Genomic DNA, 20,168 nt, shown 5'->3' with positions numbered 1-20,168 from the left:
TGGGGCGGCTGCTGCAGAATGCCAAGGAAGAGGGGCATGAGACGGCCAAAGTGGGCGATGGTGGGCGTCGCCAGGCTGTGACACAGCTCGGCAAAACACAGCAGCGCGCTGCTCAGCAGAAGGGGGTTCAGCCGCCGGTCAGACAACAGCTGATGCACCAGGTCGTACGTCTGCACGGTATGGGAGACAATGTGGGGATGAGCACGTGCAAGCTTTCAGAATGCATGTCAATGAACCGGCTACACGGAGAATCTCAACCATGCTGCAGCGGACTACTGTTAACTCAAACTTCCAGTTTGTTTGAACTGACGTCTCAGTTTTAGTTCCACAACCGTCAAACACATTAAATGGGCTTCCTTAATTCCAACAAATTCTTGGTCACCTTCGAGTTTGATTTATCAAAAGATGACTGCATAGCAGATGCCACTGTTCTCACAGAGGCTACGGGTGAGTTCCTCTGAGTCACAAATGCCTTGACACTCCACCGTCTTGCTCCTTATGAAGCAAAAAGGACACCTATGGTGACCTTGGTCCATGGTGATAATGGTGACGCCGGTGACAAGCCGTGGTGACCACCCATGGTGACAATGGTGAAAAGGGAGAGAAAAATTTTGAGCTTTGGTGCCAATGACCACACTCCTCAGAACCTGCAGGCAATTACGAAGCACTCTGTGCTTGAGCTAAAATAATCTGCCTTGTTACACTGATAAAGCAGCAGTCTCACTTTGCCACTAGCTTGGCTTCCTGGTCCTCACCTCAGCAAAAGTGTCCCGGTGTTCAGGCCCCAGCATCCGGATGAGAAGCTTGAGAGACAGCAGGGCTGTCTGGCGGTTGAGCGCCACCTCTTCGCTAGAGGTGGTGCCGAACTTGCCGCGGGCCACTTGGAGCAGCATGGAAACCAGCTCCAGAAGAGACTGCGTCTGTGGGAACCATTTCAATAAACATGCCGCATGCTGTCAGTGCTCCATCGGCCACTCGCCGTACAAATTCGCCACTAGGCTAATCACTGTTCACACTGCGTTATGCGTGAAAACAACTGCTTGTGACAATACAGGTAATGATAAGGAGGGCAAAGCATCTGCACATGTACCACTCAGCTAAGAAGGCTTTTCACAGTGTGAAGCCCAGACGTTGGCATTCAACCAGCAATGGTCAAAATCTATTAAATTAGCTACCGTTTAGAACAGCACAGCCCTTACAAACTTTTCTTCAGAATTAAGTAAAAGTTTGACCCCTGATCGTCCTCTGCTAAAAAAAATACACTACACCTTGCACTGGCAGTCTGATTGTCCAACCACAGCAGTGTGGGGCTTGCGCCCCCTGCGAGCACAGCACTCACAGCAAATGTCTGAGTGAGGAACCCTCAAATTCACTCCAAGACATCACAGCCGAAGCTGACAAAATGGACACTCACGTCTTCCTTGTCAAAGTAGTCCTTGGCAGCAAGCTTCCCGTTCAGCATGTCCATGGCGCTACGCCTGATGGATGGAAGCTCGTGGCACATGAGTGACCGCACCACCGACACAAACTGATTGCTCGGGAGCAGTCCGTTCACCTGACACACAAAGTCCACGAGTGAGAGAAAGAGAGGCAAGATGAGACAGTGACATAGTGGGAAAAAGCAAGAAAAGGCTAATAATAACAATAACAATAGTAAAACAATAAACACTCGTGAATTCGGAATTCAAGGCACCATAAAAAAAAAATTCGCAGGAACGTTATAGGTGCAAGAAAATTTTTAAAATTTTTTTAAAGTGCGAGAAAAAATTTTAAATCAAATTTTATAGCAATAGCTGTGTCACTTGCTGTTGGACAAACATCAACATACCCAGAATGAGCCATACAATTTATTTTTACTAAGGAAGGCTACCTGAACAGTTGCTGGGTGTGCGGGTCATACCTTGACACTGCCATCTATCGGGAGCCCGGCCGAAATAACTGGTGCAAGTCCACCAGTGTCCAAACTAACGAACATCTGACAGTATATACAGACTTCTTTGGGTGTTGGTTGGGAATGCGCTGGCAGTATGAAATATGCGGATTTCCGAAATAATGAGGGTCGAATTACCAAGGTTCTACTAAGTACAGTTGAGCCCTGCTGTTACAATTTTCACGGGACTAAGGCAAAAAATAAATAAATAAACGCCTGCTGAGAAGCATAGCAGCCAAACACAGCATGTGAAAAAAAAAACTGTACATTTTTGTCAGCTATTTTTATTATTTGTTTCTTGTAAGCACCACAAGTTTCTGTGAAATCTGCAAAGCTTTGTGGATTTCGCAACCATTCAGTACGCACACAACATCCTAAACACTCTGTGATATCTCCGTCTTGAACAGCTGTCGATGGAATGGAGGTAGCAGCGAGTAGGGGGTGCACGCAGAGTGGGCTAAGTAGCAGTAAGTGTGCGCTTCTGCGCAGTTTTCATGGTGGCCACTGAAGTCCTACACAATCCTCATCTACAGCAGTGAAGAAAACTGCATCTTATAAGCTGCAGCCAACAAAAAAAAAAAGGGGGGGGGGGCATGATAGAGAACAAACCTGATCAACCTCACTTCAATCTGCTGCCTGTGCACCATCTGCCACAGCAGAGTTTCGTTTTTCTCACCTTTGGCGATTCGCGCTCGCGTTGCTGCGGCAATAGAACTATAGCACCAACTGCCGCAACCAAATTTGTGTGCCACCCATAAGCGTGTGGGGCGTGGGCATAGCGCAGCGGAATCCGCCGAACACTGTGGTGGTCAACTGATGACAGAATGCACAGCCACTTTGGCTAGCGTCGTTCTACATGTGCTAAATGCGTCAATACAGCGAGATGACACTTGCAGCGCACCATGCGGGAGTGCTGCCACAATTGCAACTTAACAGCCAAGCTCTATTGCATTGGTTTGTGCAGTAGCTATATAGCGGGACTAGCTCACAAACACAGCAGCAGTTTGGAAAACGCAGCGTTCGACAATGTAAAAACAGTGTTTTAGTGTAATAAAACATCAACACTGCTGGTCAAACTAGAGGCTTGTCTTTGCTGAAACATGACACACAGCTGGACAGGCTAACTGGGGGTAGGCTCTGTTATCGAGAAGTGGTGCCGCCTGCCATCGAGAAAATCACGTGACTACAGATAAGAACTTAACAACTCTTGCAACCTCCTAACATCTGTTGCTCTCCACGCAGCAGAATCTGCCCTCAATTTTCACTTAGCAACTCCGCTTGTTTAATTAAGCACTACTACAGAATGATGTGTACCTGGTTTCCTTGCTTGGTTTCACCGCTATTCAAAACTAAACTTGCACCCTTCCTTGGCTCCGGTTGTTAATAATTGGGTGTCATCTACTACTCTCAACTCTCGACGGCAGTGTGAAAATGTGCGCACCTTGTGGACAATGTCGTGCAGCTTTGCCGACAGGGCCTTCCAAGAGCGTTCCTGGTGCTGGGCGGTGGCTTTGGGTGCGTTGCTCCATCGGGTGACCAGCTGCAGAAACTGCAGGCAGGCCGACAGGCACCCGCCACACAGAGCCTCTGTGCTGCCCAGATCTCCCTTGCCCTGCAGTTCTGCCACCTGGGCGCAGAAGAGGCAAACAAAGGCAGGTGACGACATTCCACCGAGCACAAGGTGGCGGGATCAAATCCAAGACGCAGGAGAAATGATGAAGGAGAAATGCATAAACCAACGGACCACCCGCGGTGGCTCAGTGGTTAGGGCGCTCGACTACTGATCCGGAGTTCCCGGGTTCGATCCCGACCGCGGCGGCTGCGTCTTTATGGAGGAAAAACGCTAAGGCGCCCTTGTGTTGTGCGATGTCAGTGCACGGAGCCCTCCACTACGGCACCCCTTCTTCCTTTCTTCTTTCACTCCCTCCTTTATCCCTTCCGTTGAGACAGATACTACGCCATTTCCTTTCCCCCCAAAACCAATTATTAATTATTAAACTGCTGTGTGATGTCAACGCATGCAAGACTGCCAGGTGGCTGAAGTTAACTTGGCGCCGCTGCTCGCTGACAGTGACTCTTTCTCTCTATCTCCGCACTTTTCTTTATTTACGCATGATATGGGACCAAATTTGGCAAAAATACGCAACTCTGTATGCCAAGTTCAGAACTGCATTTTATTTTAAGCTTAATTACAATTAAAACCCTCACAAAGTCATCCCTGGGGCATTAAATATTTAAGTTGAAAGTTTGCAAGTTTTTTATGTCGAAATATTCACGCTGTCCTGAGCAATAAGGCCATTAGTTCTCTTTTTAAATGCGCAGTACAGACGCAAATAAAGGTTCCGGCATGCACATTTACATGCAAATATTTCTTACAAAAATAACTTTCGGAAACTATTATAACAAGTGTACACAGAAAAATCTAGCTTTATTGCATGCCTCTACGTGTCAGGATCCCTGCGCAAAAAACCAATCATTCTACTCTCATCTGTTATGGAATGTTGAGAGGACGAGTGACAGCAATCCCAGAAATAGTGAATGATGAGAAAACCAGGGTTAAAGTTTATTCCCTTGTCTGCCTCCTTTAAAACCTTGTATCATTTTGCTTTTGGCCAGAAAAATCCCACATTGCAACCAACAGAAGCTGTGATCTTCTGATAAGACGGTGGTGCTCCTAAGATGGTGGTGCTCCGTTGTGGGAAAACGAGGAATTAGCAATGTGTCGAGACCACCAGGAAGCGCAATTCGCTCAAAATGTTCGACGACCACACATCAAAAAGCCATCATCTTTTAAATGTGCACTGCATATCTTGCTATAATTTTTAGTCAAGAGACAGATGAGCACGTAAGGTTTAAGAAAAGAATAAATTGAGAAATCGAAAATTTTGACCACACTAGCCCAGCAAGCATCCCCCCTTGAGACGCAATTCAAGAGTGAGAGTAATTGTGCCTTTCTTTCCTTCACAATCGCTCCTAAACCGGCACCACCCCCAATGCAATCAACTGTGTACTCCCAACTGACCCATTCAAAACAAAAAGGTTTGACAAAAAGAGTAAGTCTTTTTCACAACAGTGAATATACTCAAACCTGGATGTAATGAACCTCCACGAATTCCCCAACTCTGCCCACCAGCAAAATTAAGCAGAACGGCCCATTGTCAAGAAAGCCTTCTTTTCGAACAGAATTCATAACACCGGAGCTCACTGACCATGCACGTTCTTTTGAACAGGCAACATTTAGAAATGAGACAAATTTTCGTTGAGACAAAAAGACAGGGTTAACTGCTGTCACCATGCCACATTGCCATCATGATTACACTGACATGACTTTCCTCACTTGCCCGTCTTGCTGGCAAGTTTAAACTGACACGAGACCAACTCACGAGTGAGAGAGCTTTGGGAATTCTCACCTGGCCCAAAAATGTCGGTGAACCCAGAAGGTTGGCCACAAAGGTGGCGACAGTCAGCCGGAACCTCTGCAACTGCTTGTCCGAGTACAGCCGCACGTCAAACACTTCTGGGTGGCTGGCGCAATCATTGCTGCTGTCTGTGATGTAAGCATTTAGAATGCATGCAGTTACAACACTTGCTCATGTTTTTGCTGACAGTTCTAACGATAGGCTGCTTCCAAACATTTTCCTTAAGCAGACATGACAGACAACAAATTAACAAAGCAGGCCCCTCGCATCACACACCCTTCACAGCAGGCAAGGTGGCAGCAAGCTGGAGAAGGCGCGTCGCTGTCTGCATCTGTACAGACACTTCAAATTGGCCGCAGAGGGACAGGCCAAAATCGAGGATCTGCGACGTCGAATTCTGCAAAAAAAAAAAAAAAAAAGCTGTGTCATGTATGTGTTGAAGCCACAAACACAAATAAATATGGCCCAGGCCACAAAACGACAGCAAAGCCAGAGCTACCAAGCAATGCAGATCACGTCAACCCAACTGCACAAAACTCAAACCCACAGTACAGATGTCAATAGTAGAAATACATACCTTTACGGTGTACAGCCAAACCTTGGCTTAAGTTGGCCAAATCCATAGTTTACGTTCTAAAACTAAAATTTTGCTCCACCAAAATTCGTAACATGCTAAGAACCTTCCAAAACGTGGTGCAAATCACTCGCAAGAAAAACGCTTACTAGCCGCGAAAGCAGCCCTTTATTTCCCCCTTTCTTTGTCATCAACAATGGTGTTACATGTCACTCGTATGCCCACTAGGTTCACATCGCATCTAACTCATGCTGCAAGACCAAGCTCGCAACCCGCCTCTGCCCGTCTATTGCGCCGAGCACCTCGCGGATGATGGGGTTGACGCCCCCATCCTGAGTTTTGGTTTTGCTGTCATCGTCATCCTCTTATGAGCACCCAAGCACGACACTGACACAAGGGTGCATTTCATCGCCACCGTGGCCCATCCTAGCGGCTTCCCCTCTCCCTTCTTTTCTCCATTTCAGTGAGAGCGAGGAGAGTGTCCTCACATCTTTAAGCCCCTAAAGAAATGAATCCAGGCCCATCCCAAGCTGCGTCGCTTTTCCACTACAAGCGCGAATATGGAACGAGTATGTGTTTTTTTTTTTTTGCACATACGCGCATTGTCTAAGTGGGAAGCGAGGTATCCAGGTGTGACGCGCAAGACAGGCTTTCCAGCTGATGAGCACATCGACGGCACTGACCCCACCAGCCCTTTTACCTATGGCATCAAGACTGCCAGAACTGAGACCCCGTTAAGGTGTTGAGCAGGCAAAGGCACGACAGCATGAGGGAAACTAAAGGCGCCGAGAAGTCCCGACATCTGACAAAAGTCACCTCGTCCATGTCCGTGCCACCCATCTTGGTGACTTGGTGCTCCGCCATCTGGGCAGCTAGGATCCAGAGGTGGTCACCAGCGCCAAGGGTCGCGGCTAGCTTGGCAAACAGTGGCAGCCGCCGGTGCTCCGGGATGTCCGGAAATGCGCCCACAAACACTCGCGTCACCGACGCCACTGCGCTCTCCGCGGCCTCAGCTGACTTGCTCTCTCCGGTGCAGGCCTGCACAGGCAGGACGGCACAATGATTACACAAATACTCACAAGGGGGAGCTACCTCCCACAGTAAAATACTCGAAGCAAGCATCACCTCATTCATGTGCAGATCTATTTGCAGTAGGTTGCGTGCTATGGCATCTTTTAAAAATGGTTTCATGACACGGTGCATATCAGTGAAAAAACTGGTATTGCTATTACAGAGATTCTTAAATGCTTTGAAGTGGAAGCATCTAGACAAATGAGTTAGGCCTTCATCACTATGGGACAATCATTAGCATAACTTTGGCCTCACATCAAACTTTAATATAGGGACCACTTCAGTTTCTGCCAACGAGCATAGTCCCACATAAGACACCAAAATGTCCACACAAATTTTCTTACTACAGCATTCGACTTCACTAGCTGCAGACCAACGTTACTAAAGCCCAACATGCCTGAACAAATTCAAAGTGAAATAAGGTTACTCATATGCTATGCAAGCAGTGTCGACAAGAGCACAGTTGACTGAAAGCATCAAGTGCATCCATTCTGGGACTAATCCACCTATTCGCACGAATCAGCTGTTTCAAGCCAGTGAGTCCCAAGTGGTGAGCGATGACCTACCTGTAGCAGGGCAGGCACGACTGTCTCAACGGTCTGCATGACCGTCTGGAAGCTGTAGTTGTCATCCTGCCGCAGCAGGCTAGCCCCCATGAAGGTGAACACTGAGGTCACATTGTGCAGAACCTCCTCCTGTGGGTGTACCAGCAAGGCATGTCATTGCTCAGACATCATAACCAGGGGCATGCAAATATTAAATTTATTTTATATGATTCAATCAAAAACAGAAGAAAAAAATGTCTTCAAATGTAGCATATTTTTCAGTGTGAAAAAATTGTAAGAAAAGTAATACTGTATTTACTCGAATGTAACGCGACTGCGAATGTAATGCGAAGGGTGACTTTACAAGCTGCTCAGCGGGAAAAAATAAAACCACGAATGTAACGCGAGGCGTAAGGACGCAAAACAAAGTACCTTTAATAGACATCGTGGCCAACATGTTTATACAGCGTCCTCGCTTTCGGAGTCCTCCTTTTCGCTATCGAAGTCTTCCGGTAACTTCTGCCGTATCGATGTTATTCGCCGCAGAGAGAATCCACTCCTCTTCATGAACGTTTGGGCCCACCCATGAGATGCTCTGACCTTCCCATCTCCCGAGCAATGTCTCTAACTTTCCAACGGATCAGCTCGACACTGACCCCCTCGAGACGTTTGCGCTGCTCGATAATAAAGTCCGCCACTTTTTTCTCCAGCTCGACGTGATGGCCATGACAAGGCCCACGAAATCCTTTGCGGTTGGGCTCACATTTGAAAGGCCCCTCCCGCTGCAGTCGCCCTCCGCGGATGGTTGGCTCGTTAAGGTCAAGTCTTCGAGCTGCCGCGCAATTCTCGACCTCTTCAGCTAAGGATCGCTTTTCCCTTAAAACGAGCGTCGTATTGAGTACGACACGTCGCCATCATGTGCACTGAATCAATACACCGCGAGCGACGACGCGTTCAGCGCGAGGTCACAACGAACACAAAAAAATGACAGAGAACAACACTTTGACTTTGGATGGATGAGAATTTGGCTTCCGTGGCACCCATGTTGTCAGGATAAAATCGCAAAACTGCGGAAACCGAAACCAAGCTGACTGCTTTGAAATGGCTGCACCGCAGCACTGCTTTAAGCCACTCGAAGTGAGGTATTCAATTATAACGCGAGGGTAGACTTTAAGGGGAAAAAATCCTGGAAGAAACGCGCTAAATTCGAGTAAATATGGTATAAGGAAATACTGCTGTCCTCATTTATTTTAAAATTGCACATTATCTTTGTTTGCAAACGATTTTAGATTAACACGTTTTCTGCATGCTGATGGAAGAAAAGTCTGTTGCCGTTTTTGAAGCAGCAGCTTCAAATCCCTGTAACTCAACTTCTACGATTGGCAGGATAATATATGTACTCTTACTTCTTTCCTTGACGTCAAGAGAAACCAATGGCATGCATTTTAGCAAGTCCCCTGTAGCAAAATTTCTTAAAAGCTGCATAACTTCGAAAGGACTTTTTTTACATTAAATTAAATGACACACCTAGAATCAGCACACAAACAACATCTTCTTCGAAAACTTCATAACTATGACTTCATTGTTAAAAATTTTTCTAAGACCACACCAGTAAGCCTGATCACAATGTGACACAAAACTGCCACCAACAGGCCAAGTAGCTCCCTTCAAGTATTTGTCAAAACACAGGCTTCCACTGCTGCGCCCAACAAGTGCATGCAACCACTGCTGCCGTCACAAACAGCCACTGTCGAATGTAGCCACTGGAAACCCTGTACGCACAAAGCACAAAACCGTCAAGCCGGCAAGAAGGAGCAGTGGCAGTGCATTTCACTCACGGGATAGTGGAGGGCAGCCATGTTGAGCAAGCCCAGCACAAGCTGCTGGGCCTGGGCACTCTGGGAGATGCGCAGGCACTTGACCAGGGAAGCCAGTTCGTGGCGCGGCGCCGACAGGCCATGTGCCTGCAGGGCCGTCAGCACGCACTGGCGCAGGTACTCGGCGTGGGGGGACGTGCCCAGCTCCAGACTCCTGCACCACAGGGGAGGAGAAGTGAGAGGAGACATTTATTACCACGTCACCCGTTACTACCAGCTGTTGTGCCCACTAGATTTGTAAGATGTGACAGCAACAGCCTGCTTATTCACTGGTTGTTTCACAGCGATAGCTGTTAATGGGAGGAACCTCCAAATCCGCAATGTTGACGTAGACCTTCCCACAACAAGGTAGGAGAAAAGGAGGAAGGAAATCGCAGCTGCTGCACAGCAAGAGCGAGAGCAAAGCACTACACTGCAGAGGCGCAGCGCAGAAAGTGAAGCTGCACAGCGGCATAATGCAGAGGTTCACAGCTGCAACGTGGCATGGCGGGAGGGTATGAGGCCCCACAGCATGACACAAGACAGCACTGCACTAGCAGCACAGTGTGAAGACAGGCACGGAGCAGTTACATAGCCCAGCATGAGGGGTATTGTTGCGTTTTCGCATAACATAGCATAGCGCAACTGTTTGTCAGTTATTTCTTTCTCAAAACACTGACAGATCCCCAGTGCCGCTGGGTACCCACCGGTGATACAATGGATACAAGCTTTCCCCAGGACTGGTGCTCGGGTTCTTTAGGGTGAAATGCTTGGGGAAATGGGTCTTTGACCCCACCTTGAGTAGAAGAAAAATACCTTGTGCCATGGTGCTCTTTGGCCACAGATGCCCTGGTGCCATAAAAAATCCATCATCATCAAATCACTAAGCACAGAAGCAGAGACCTCTTAAAAAGTTGGTTGCCCAATGTGTCCATGCCACAACAATTAAAGCTCCTCCAAGCTAGATGGTTTCAGGACACAAAGGGTTTTAACAAAGCAGTTCTTTATTAATGGCAATGTAATGCAGCAAGTGAACAAGGGTATGCAATGACCCTACCTCTTGAGGAGCACATAAAGTGGCCCAACCAGCAGCGTGACCTCTTCGATTGACTTTCGGCTCTGGATCATTTCCAGCAGGATGAGGACGCGCTTCCACTGGGGAGACTCTGCTGGGTCCTGTTCTTCTGATGCATCCATGAGCCTGCCAGCAGGCCAAAACAGGAACACAGATTTTTGCGAAAGCACTTGGGATTCAAAGACTACGATGCTGCTAGATGGAAGCACTGCAGCTATTGACGTTTCAAGATAAGCAAGGCAGTCGAGCCCACATACAACGGCTGCAGTTATAATGAACACTCGCTTATTACGAGTGAGAGTGATGCTAGCGTCAAAATATGCTTCTCTAATTACACTGAGTCTTCGCTGAAACAAACAAGCGTGGCTACAACACTGTGAGGGCAAACAAGGACGCTTACACAATGCACCACGAGCCCGAACTTCCACACGGTGTGGTTCCGCATTATTCATGGCACTCCTGCTAGCACGACTCGCCTATAACGCCGACACTCTGGGCCCCTCTGCCGTATCAGGGCATAGGATTTATTTATGCACAGCGGCGCCCTCTACATGTGCCACTCAGTCGCTTCTGCTGCGGCCCCGTCATACACACAATTGTGTCGTCCTCTGCTCTGGCACCTATCTCTGCCATATACTTTTCCTTGCCCTCTCCCTTTCCTGAGCCTTCTTTCCAAATCTTTTTTTTCTTTCCATTTTTGGTAGCTATTTTACAGCCATTGTTATAAAAGGAAGTGGTGCCACAACCCCTAGCAGAGCGAAAGCCTTCTCAGGCTAACAGCTGGCCAGCAGAAAAGCCAACATAGCAACTCCCGTGCTCTGCAAGGAATGCATAAAATATCACCACCATCATCATCATTATCATCACAATCAACTTGAATACGCCCACTGCAAGGCAAAGTCCTCTCCCAAGTCTTTCGAGCTAACCCTGTCCTTTGCCATCCATAGCCACCGTACCCCCACAAACTTCTTAATCACATCCGCCCATCTAGCTTTCTGCCGCCCCTGCTACGCTTGCCTTCTCTTGGAATCCACTCTGCTACCCTTAAGGACCAGCGGTTATCTTGCCTTCGCATCACATGCCCTGCCCAAGCCCGTTTCTTCCTCTTGGTTTCGACTAGGATGTCATTAACACACGTTTGTTCCCTCACCCACCCTGCCCGCTTCCGGTCTCTTGACGTCACACCTATCAATTTTCTTTCCATGGCTCGCTGTGCTGTCCTTAACTTGACCAGAACCCTTTTTGTTAGCCTCCACGTTTCTGCCCCGTAGGTGAGTACCGGTACAATACAGCTGTTCTACACTTTTCTCTTGAGGGATACTGGTAAACTGCCACTCATGATCTGAGAGAACCTGCCACATACTCTTCCCCCCCCCATTCTCATTCGTATAATTATTTCCCTCTCATGGTCGTGATCAGTGGTCACTACCTGTTCTAAATAAAATATGCTAGTTAGGAAACAAAAAGCTGAATCTTCGAACCCCCTTTTTACCCGCAAGGTTTGCCTTGAACACATGCCGGCTCTAAGAAAAAGCAACTGTTTGCATGTAAAAGTGTGAAACTTCTGCAACCTCAAATTTCTGGCATCCAAAAAGCTTGCTTGGCAGTCTGTATTATCTTTATTACTAAGCGACTAGTGGGCAGGAACTTGCACCCAACTACGTTTCAGCAGTACGGCAAGCTCATTTACTTTAACACAAGCATCAGTTTAATTCAAAATTGCCAATTCAATACACAAGCAGAAGCGGTGGTACCGAAGAAATGCACCTCCAAGCCAAACAAGAAACCGGCCCAGTCACCTCATTTTCTTGGCCTCCCGAACCGTCCGGGCTGGACTCTGCTGCGACACGCCAGTACGCTGCAGAGGTTCCACAAGAAGGCTTCCGAAGAAACACACCTGCAAGAACACGCACGAAACACTTGAACGTCACGAGTGCTACAAGGCAAAGGCGAGCTCTCTATACTTTAAAACAATGTTGGCGCTCGACTGCAGCATTGTGACTGTCACAAGGTGTAGGTGTCATCTCGTTCTCCCCTTCATCTGCGTTGTTTTCTGTGCATCTCCTCTACGAGCAACTACCCCTACTGTACCTCCCAACTATCCCGCAGCAGCAATGCTGTCTAGATTCAATAAACTAACATTAGGAAGTCTGAAGGCCAATTTCAGCAAGAATGTTCTTTACCTGTAATGGAGCTAATGATGCATTTATCAACCACCAAACATCAGCTTACGAACACACCAAATCAACTCAGGTTTAACCAGGGCTAATTTGTAATTTCAGCACTTTACAGGAAAGCAGCTCTCCACAAAAATTTCACTCAAGAACAGGAGCTAATGACAAGTGCCGCAAAAAAAAGCATTTCACAAAAACTTAATGCCGAATGTAGCAAGCAGATTTTCATGATGCCTTTGACTCTAGCCCCGTCAAATTAAAAAATTCTATGTGGCATCCATACCAGTGAGTAACATGTGCAAGAAATTATGTTTATTTTCCAAGCCTGCACCACACGTCCCAAATTAATGCCATTTATCAGAATGAAAGCTACTCATAAGCTTGAATCCAATCACACCAGTACTGCAATATTAAAGTCGTCTTGCACAGAATAAAATTTCTTTTATAACCTGGAAAACTAGTTTTAAGCCAGTGCACTAGCAAAACAGTACCGGTCAGAGGTGCAACCAGAAACGGTGCCTATATCATCAAACGTGCTGTGGAGATGCCTCATTTGACAGTTATGAATAAAATTTTAGACGCCTGATAAGATGCTGCTGGAAATTAAACAATATGCTACTGCATGTAAGAGACTGCAACTGCAGAACAGTACTCAACCATAAGCGAAAGAGCTGAGATAAAATTTACTAAACTGTAGATACCTCATGACAAATGCCACTGAGCTTGCTCATGAAGCCTGACAACGAAAGATTTTACAACTAAGGGCATGAGAGAGCTAGAGTCAACTGCTGCTAATCTGAACCCTCTAAGAGGACGAGAAGTTTCTTAAGATTATATGTAGTTTGTGAAAAATCATTTTCTAGGAGGACAGTTATCATTAGAGCTGAATATTCGCAAAAATGTTGTTTTTCCAATTTCTAGATTAGGCGAGTTTGAATTACCCAAAGTCCACAGTAATGCTGCTGTAGAACCTTGTTAATTTGAAGCCCGTCAGGACGCGACATATTCTAATTAGGTGGGTTTCAGAATTGCCGAAACCTGAAGGTAAACAAAGGAGGCAAGCACAAAATGTTGTCTAACCGCTTGTGGCACTGTTAGAGTCACTACGACTGCACACAACAAAGCTGCGGCTGAAGTTAAACGAAAAACTCTTCCTACATAGGGAGCTCATTTGGACTCATTGTGGTTGCCACATCACTGCTGGTTGCCCAAAACTTGGTCAGGCTCGTTTCGACATCTGAGGGATATTTTCGATGTTACCAGCGCACTTGAGGGCAGCGGCCAAAAACAAATACGTCAGGTTAATGGCGCAGAGCAGCTTTAATTAAGGTGCATGAACAAAACGGCAACTGTTGGTTAAAGAGAAGCAACAAGAAGAGAGTGTATGCAGTCTATCTGAAATATCCAGGCACTGCACAGCACAGCGTATTTTGTACCGATGAACTCGGTGTGCCACACGAGGTGCAAGAGATGAAAACTATACCCTTAATTTGTGCCGGCACCTAATGCCACCGGATGCTGATCAGGCACCGGTGAACCACAAAGTATCGCCATGACCAGCACAATGTCACCGTGCTGCGCACCAGTGCTGCCACTACCTGCACAATGATGTGGGAAGCACTGAAAAGTACAATACTAGACATCCCACCACTTAATGTGGCCCTGCGCTCTACAATAAGTGGTATGACATTGTGTTACCAGCAGAACTCGGGTGCTACCAAGTCTGGGTGACGGCAAACTTGGCCGTTCCGCATAGCACCAGTCTTTGAATTAACTGAGCCAGAGCGAGCTGCTGGCTCAAATTAATTGGTAAAGCTTACATTACAATCTAACGAACCTTAGAAAGCTTTTAATTACCCGGGATCTCAAATTAACCGACACTGATTTATCGAGGTTTCAGTGTATACTTCTGCGCCTGTGTGGCATAGTTGCACGGCAAAGAGAAGCACGAAAGAATGCAAGAAAAAGCAAGACAGTTTAAAGCAGCTCAGCAGATCTTGCATACCTTGCGCAAAGCTCTGCTGACAGCTGAGTGCTGAACAGCAGATGGGGTGTCAAGGGCCAAGTCGACCAAGGTGTCCAGAAGCTTGGCCTGGTTTTCTTTGGGCAGCTTCTTCACCAAATCCTTGCTGACCTGCACATAACGGAATGCAGAAGTCTCACTGCGTGCAGAAGCACTTAACAAACTAGTCGTTTTTTATATCTGCATAAGAGTAGCAACCAGGGATTCCTAATCATTTTAACCTCTCGGAACTCCATATTCCAAAAGATGCCAATAGACCCTTGTTTCTTGGATTAGATCTCTTCGTGCCTAAGATGCATGCAAAAAAGGGGCATGTAGATGCATGACCCGTCAAAAAAAAAAAAAACATACTGACTAGCTGCCGAACGCTAGAACCTACTGTGAGTACCTATAGGCACGCATGAATTAATAGGTGCTACTGCTGTGAAGCACTTAAGAGTATGATCAGTCCCCAAAACGAAATATGTAAAAGAAAGGGGCTGAAACATACATAGATTCAGGTGCTCACGGAATCTAAAAAAGCACTCCAAGAAACCAAAAAGTTCTGCAGGACCCACTCTAAGGAGCCACGCTGCAGACTCGTGTCTTCTGACTAAAATAAACACAGGTGCAAAAAAACACCTGCTCAAAGATGAGCAGGTGTTTACCAAGAGGCAAGACTCACTGCTTGAAGCGCCATGGTGGCCACCGATTCAGTGCCCTCGCACGCTCTTGCGCTGTGCAGCGCCTTTTCCAGCACCTCCACTGCTCCCTCTGCATCGGCCAGCCGGGTTACCCGGGTGGTGTTGTACTTGGCAAAGCAGGCCCTGAGCAGAAGCGCCTGACTGGAGGGCAGCGGTGTCGCGGGTGCGACGTCACGGTCTTCTGGACCAAGGGTTGTCGAGATCAACTTCACAGCTGCTTCCAGGGCAGCCTGGAATTGATGGAGGGTGGCAGTCAGTCATGCGCCCACGAAGCAAACAGCGAAAGGAGGCAGGTGCTTCTTGCAAGAAGAATGTGATGCACCCTACCCGAATGCGGGGTCACTGTCACTTGTGATGCTGCAGTGTCGTACTCTACTTGAACACAGGGACCCCGTGATCAGTATCTTGCGCACTTCAATTCAATTTTATTTACTTTGGGACATACATATTTACAAAAGCGGGCGACAAAAGCATCTGGGCCTTTAGAAAGTTGCTCGCTTGGGTCCATGCAATAAGTGCACAAAATAGCGTACCTGGGCGCTAGTAACAAATAATTGTAAAACTTACTTGTTAGATCAGCAAGCCTGTTCCCATTTATATAATCACTCTCCTTTTTGTGTCTTGAGGCAGTAAACACTCATAAAGAAAAAAAAATACAATGTTTGTTCATAAGCTCCATAAGCATAGCTTGTTGAAAGTTCACTCTCCAATGTCACGGGAAGTGCAAAGAAGATGATGAAGACCATGCAGCCAAGCCACATTTCATCACCATCGCTGGTTGCCTGCACACGAGACTCAAGCTTAGGCTGCTGGCATTCATCGGTGGTTCCTGCCTACACTGCCTTAACTGCTGCGTGCGCTAGTCCCTTCTCCCCCGTCAATAAGTCCTCTCTTCAGAAGTTGCATCACGTTAAAAAGAAGTCCATTTAGCGGGAAAAGGAGAGTGGCAGCCATGTTGCCAACAAACAATACAGATGTACACAAAACACACAGAGTTGCTCAATGACAATCTCACTGTATCAGTACCATACATATGCTACACCCACTTCAAGCATGCTCAAAACAGACCAAAGTATCCACTAATGATTTTCTTACGCTGAACATTAAACGCTTTTTCCCCCAGGCTAATAAACTGCCAAGTAAAGGCAGACAATGCTGGTTTTTTAATAGTTCCTAAACTGCATTTGCCATTCAACTCAATTCACGCAGCCCTTCAACAGTTCTAAGCATTCAAAGCTTCAATAGGTTTCAAAATTAAAAATATCCCTGTTTATCCCACCTTGTAGTCAAATGCTGCGGCATTTACAGCAACTCGCAGCTCTAACGTCCATTAAAAGAGTATAGACAACTCATTTTGGTGGCATGTTGTCTTCTTCACAGTGATGTGTAGGACGTTACTATAGATGGATCACCACGAGGTATTTCCATACCACAGCTAAATAATTTATAACATAATTTTCCTCCCATGCTGTTCTGGTTTGAGTTTTGGCAGCTCTGCGATGTCAGAGTTTCGGATGCGTAAGGCATGAAAAAAATGCAAAATAACTGCTGCTGCTTTATGCGTTGTCATTCCAGCTTTTGAGGTAGACTGGTAGACTGGCTTTAAACGTAGTGAATTAAAATGACGAAGCAGCGATTAAATCGCATTTTTTGTGATGCCTTGTGTGAACTGAAACTGGAAGTTGGCATCGTTCGGCCACTGAAAATGAAACTAAAACAGCATGAGAGAGAAATGAGATTATAAATTATTTAGCAGTTGTAGGTGAGGTTGAGGTTGAGGCGTTGAATGCTACAGGTGGGGTTAGCCTTGCTTTATCTGCCGGCAATTCCTCCACCGCAGCGGCCCTTCGATATTAACAATGCCGCATCTACCCCGCTAAGCGCACTGCCACGTGGTACTCCACGTATACCAATGCCTTACGCATCATTAGAAAGAAGAAAACACACATCCAAAACTTAGCTGCCTATACACCTTTAATTCACTAAATTAACCAACACAAGGAGGCAAGTCAGCTGCTCTGACGACCAAAATGAACCAAAGGCAACCCGCACCCACATCTTGTAAGCTGCAACCAACGACACTGTCGGTGGTGGTGCGAATGGCGAAAACTGCTTTACAGCGAGCTTTGTAGCAGAAAAAAATGTCAATACAAAGCAGCTTCCTAGTGTTTTGCAAGAACGCAATGCTGAGAAATAAAACAAAAATGCAAAATTATACCCTTAAATGTGAAGGTATCTATTCACCACAAGCACGGATACCCGAGTGCATCACTTCTGCTGCAGTATTCTGTGTAATGTCAGCACCAGCTAAGGAATCTCCAGGTAGTCAAAATTTATCCGGAGTTCTACACTGCGGCGCTTCTCAGTGTTCGGGTGGAGCTTCGGGACATTACCTACTCTCACCAGGCCAGAAATACGCAAAACAGGCAGCTCAGACACACGGACAAAAATTGGACAAAAAAATCTGATACTGAAATGATTTTGCCTGCATGTTCTAAAAGACCAAACACTGCGACACTTCCGAGTGGCATTTACTGCGCCTTGCTGAATACTATTGATTTGTACAATTAAACTCCAAAAGGAGGCATGCCATTTGCTTTGACTGGCGATATGATTGGAAGGCAACTCACACCTATGTCTTGTAAACCACTATCAGTCCCATCATGACGTGCAGAAAGATGAAGACTGCACCCTTATCTCTCAACACAACCAATGAAAACTACTTTTGAGACAAGGAAGGGAAGAAAGCAATGAGCAAGCTCAACCAATCTCAAAAGAAAGCTGACAAAGCAAAGCTCTCTTACTTTCCGTTCTAAAACACTTCCGTTCTAAAACACAAAAGACATCACATCAGCATTAACACACGTGGCCCAACCAAAAGCCCTAGAAGCAAAATAAGTAAAAAGCCAACACTGCAGCGATTGCCTTGACCATTTGCTTAGTATGGAGGAGGTGCGGGGTTCGGTACCCAGTGCCACTACCCATCGGTTTTCTAGCAAATGCAAGTTTCTCCTTGGCGTGGTGCTCAGCTTTCTCTGGGGTGAAATCTTAGGGAAAAAAAACCCCGGTCTTTGGCCCCCACGTCGTGCAGACCAAAAACATGCCAGCCACTGTGCACCTTCGCCGCACTGGCCTTCTGCCACCGAAATCAAAGCCTCCCGTCGTCATCATCGTAAGTCCACACACCTTGGAGTCAATGTGTGCCACCAGCTGGAGTATGCCGTTCTGCATCGCCACAGGAACCTGAGGGTGGTTCAAAAGCACCAGGAGCGTGTTCTGCTTCTTCAGGCCATGACTCCAGGTGCCTATCAGCTCCAGCAGCTTCCTGCATGCAGGCACGACACAGAGCAAGGCTTTTCAGACACTTTGTGCACCACTAGAATTCATAAGTGATGGTCAATTTTTCAACAGCTCCAGTCGGGGACTCTGGAAGCACTGTGCCGTCATGGAACTAATCAACGCCTTGCTGGTTTGACATATATACTCGTGTAAGGGCTGCGTCAGTGCAAGGGCAGAAACCACTGCTTGCCAGCCGACAATTTAAAAAGAAATAAAGTCAGCCAAAAGAATTCCATTTTGCGCATGTGTCATTTACACACATGGTGCATTCCACTCGGAGCGAACAGACGGTGAAACCTGCCTACGACGCTCGGTACAACCAGTGCGATCATGCTGATGACGTGTTGTTTCGTCAGACTGCCTCACTTTCTACTTGTGAGCAAGACATTACACTAAAAAAGGTAGAACGTTACTGGTATTATCTCTAGCTGCACAAAAGTCGGAACAGGGTGCACCCATGCTAGTGCCGTACTTCCCTGCAATGGCATGCTGCCCGCCTTGCTCAGACGCTGCCGGTTCAGCATGCTTCGCATAGAAATCGCAGCAAAGATGCTTTGAAACTAGTCGCCGTTTACCATAAAAGGCATAACCATGCTACCAGTCAAGCACCACACAATAATCTTACATTAAAATGAAGGTACCACAGATGTTTTTCATGCCTTCGCCAGTAAAGCGATCAGAAAAGCAACCCAGGTAAGGCTAGCTCGCACTGATGGCTCCAGATCGCACAAGCGAAGCATTGTATCAAACCTTTGGCCAAGCCATCATTATTCTCGGTAAGGTACTATGCCCCAACAGTTGTATGCACATATCTCTGTCAAGGAAGGGAAGGGAACTTTGACCAAAAAAGTGGCCTACCAGCCTTTTTCTTTAGATGGCTCATGCTGACTATCAAGCAATATAGCATGTCGCTGTGCATTGTACCATCAATACCTTTAATTAATGCATTATGCACTTAAAAGATTAACCACGGAAGTGCTAATATGTCATAAAAAAAACGTGCCACCACATAAACAGGGGACAGGTTTCACGTAACTGCCGCACACCGTCAAAATTGCAATGATAAAGAGCTGTTCTTACACGAATGCATATGGTACTTTTTACCTTTTAAGTTTCTTCTCATTCTGGCACCTTCTTTGCATTTCAGTTTGATCATACTTCAGCACAATGCAAGTGCAGGAACCCTAAAGACCAGCATTGTAACAAGCTACCGTATAAACTCAGGTAAGGGCCGCACTTTTTATTTAAATTTGGGAGTGAATTTTGTAGATACGGCTCATACACGAATTAAAAAAAAAAGGATAGCCATATTTTTCTCTCAATTATATAGTTCAAAACTGAGGGTGTGGCCCATACATGGGTGCAGCCCTTACATGAGATTATAACGTATATATTTGCGGATCATCATTCTAAGAAACTTGTCACTCTGCAAAGGAACAATGGTTCATAGGCCAGAAAACAAATTTCACATCAAAAACA

General features: G+C 46.5%; 1 protein-coding gene across 1 annotated transcript in view; it reads right to left on the bottom strand.

The window, feature by feature from the left end:
* Nucleotides 1-20,168, bottom strand: part of LOC144107749 (HEAT repeat-containing protein 1-like) — a 60,381-nt gene that overhangs the window by 12,539 nt on the left and 27,674 nt on the right. The window contains exons 19-32 of the mRNA XM_077640908.1: nucleotides 18,537-18,675; nucleotides 15,332-15,580; nucleotides 14,650-14,778; nucleotides 12,270-12,367; nucleotides 10,453-10,596; nucleotides 9,378-9,570; nucleotides 7,561-7,689; nucleotides 6,740-6,961; nucleotides 5,626-5,746; nucleotides 5,341-5,477; nucleotides 3,372-3,557; nucleotides 1,415-1,555; nucleotides 756-920; nucleotides 1-170 (exon numbers count right to left, since the gene is read on the bottom strand). The exon at nucleotides 1-170 is cut by the window's left edge and continues 6 nt beyond it. Coding sequence (XP_077497034.1) covers nucleotides 1-170; nucleotides 756-920; nucleotides 1,415-1,555; nucleotides 3,372-3,557; nucleotides 5,341-5,477; nucleotides 5,626-5,746; nucleotides 6,740-6,961; nucleotides 7,561-7,689; nucleotides 9,378-9,570; nucleotides 10,453-10,596; nucleotides 12,270-12,367; nucleotides 14,650-14,778; nucleotides 15,332-15,580; nucleotides 18,537-18,675 — 2,223 coding nt within the window. The remainder of the gene's footprint in view (nucleotides 171-755; nucleotides 921-1,414; nucleotides 1,556-3,371; nucleotides 3,558-5,340; nucleotides 5,478-5,625; nucleotides 5,747-6,739; nucleotides 6,962-7,560; nucleotides 7,690-9,377; nucleotides 9,571-10,452; nucleotides 10,597-12,269; nucleotides 12,368-14,649; nucleotides 14,779-15,331; nucleotides 15,581-18,536; nucleotides 18,676-20,168) is intronic.

The sequence above is a fragment of the Amblyomma americanum genome, chromosome 10 (assembly GCF_052857255.1).
Source record: "Amblyomma americanum isolate KBUSLIRL-KWMA chromosome 10, ASM5285725v1, whole genome shotgun sequence".
In the NCBI taxonomy this organism is placed as follows: Eukaryota; Metazoa; Arthropoda; class Arachnida; order Ixodida; family Ixodidae; genus Amblyomma; species Amblyomma americanum.
Note: the sequence above shows the minus strand (reverse complement) of the source record. Positions and strands in the feature narration are given on the sequence as shown.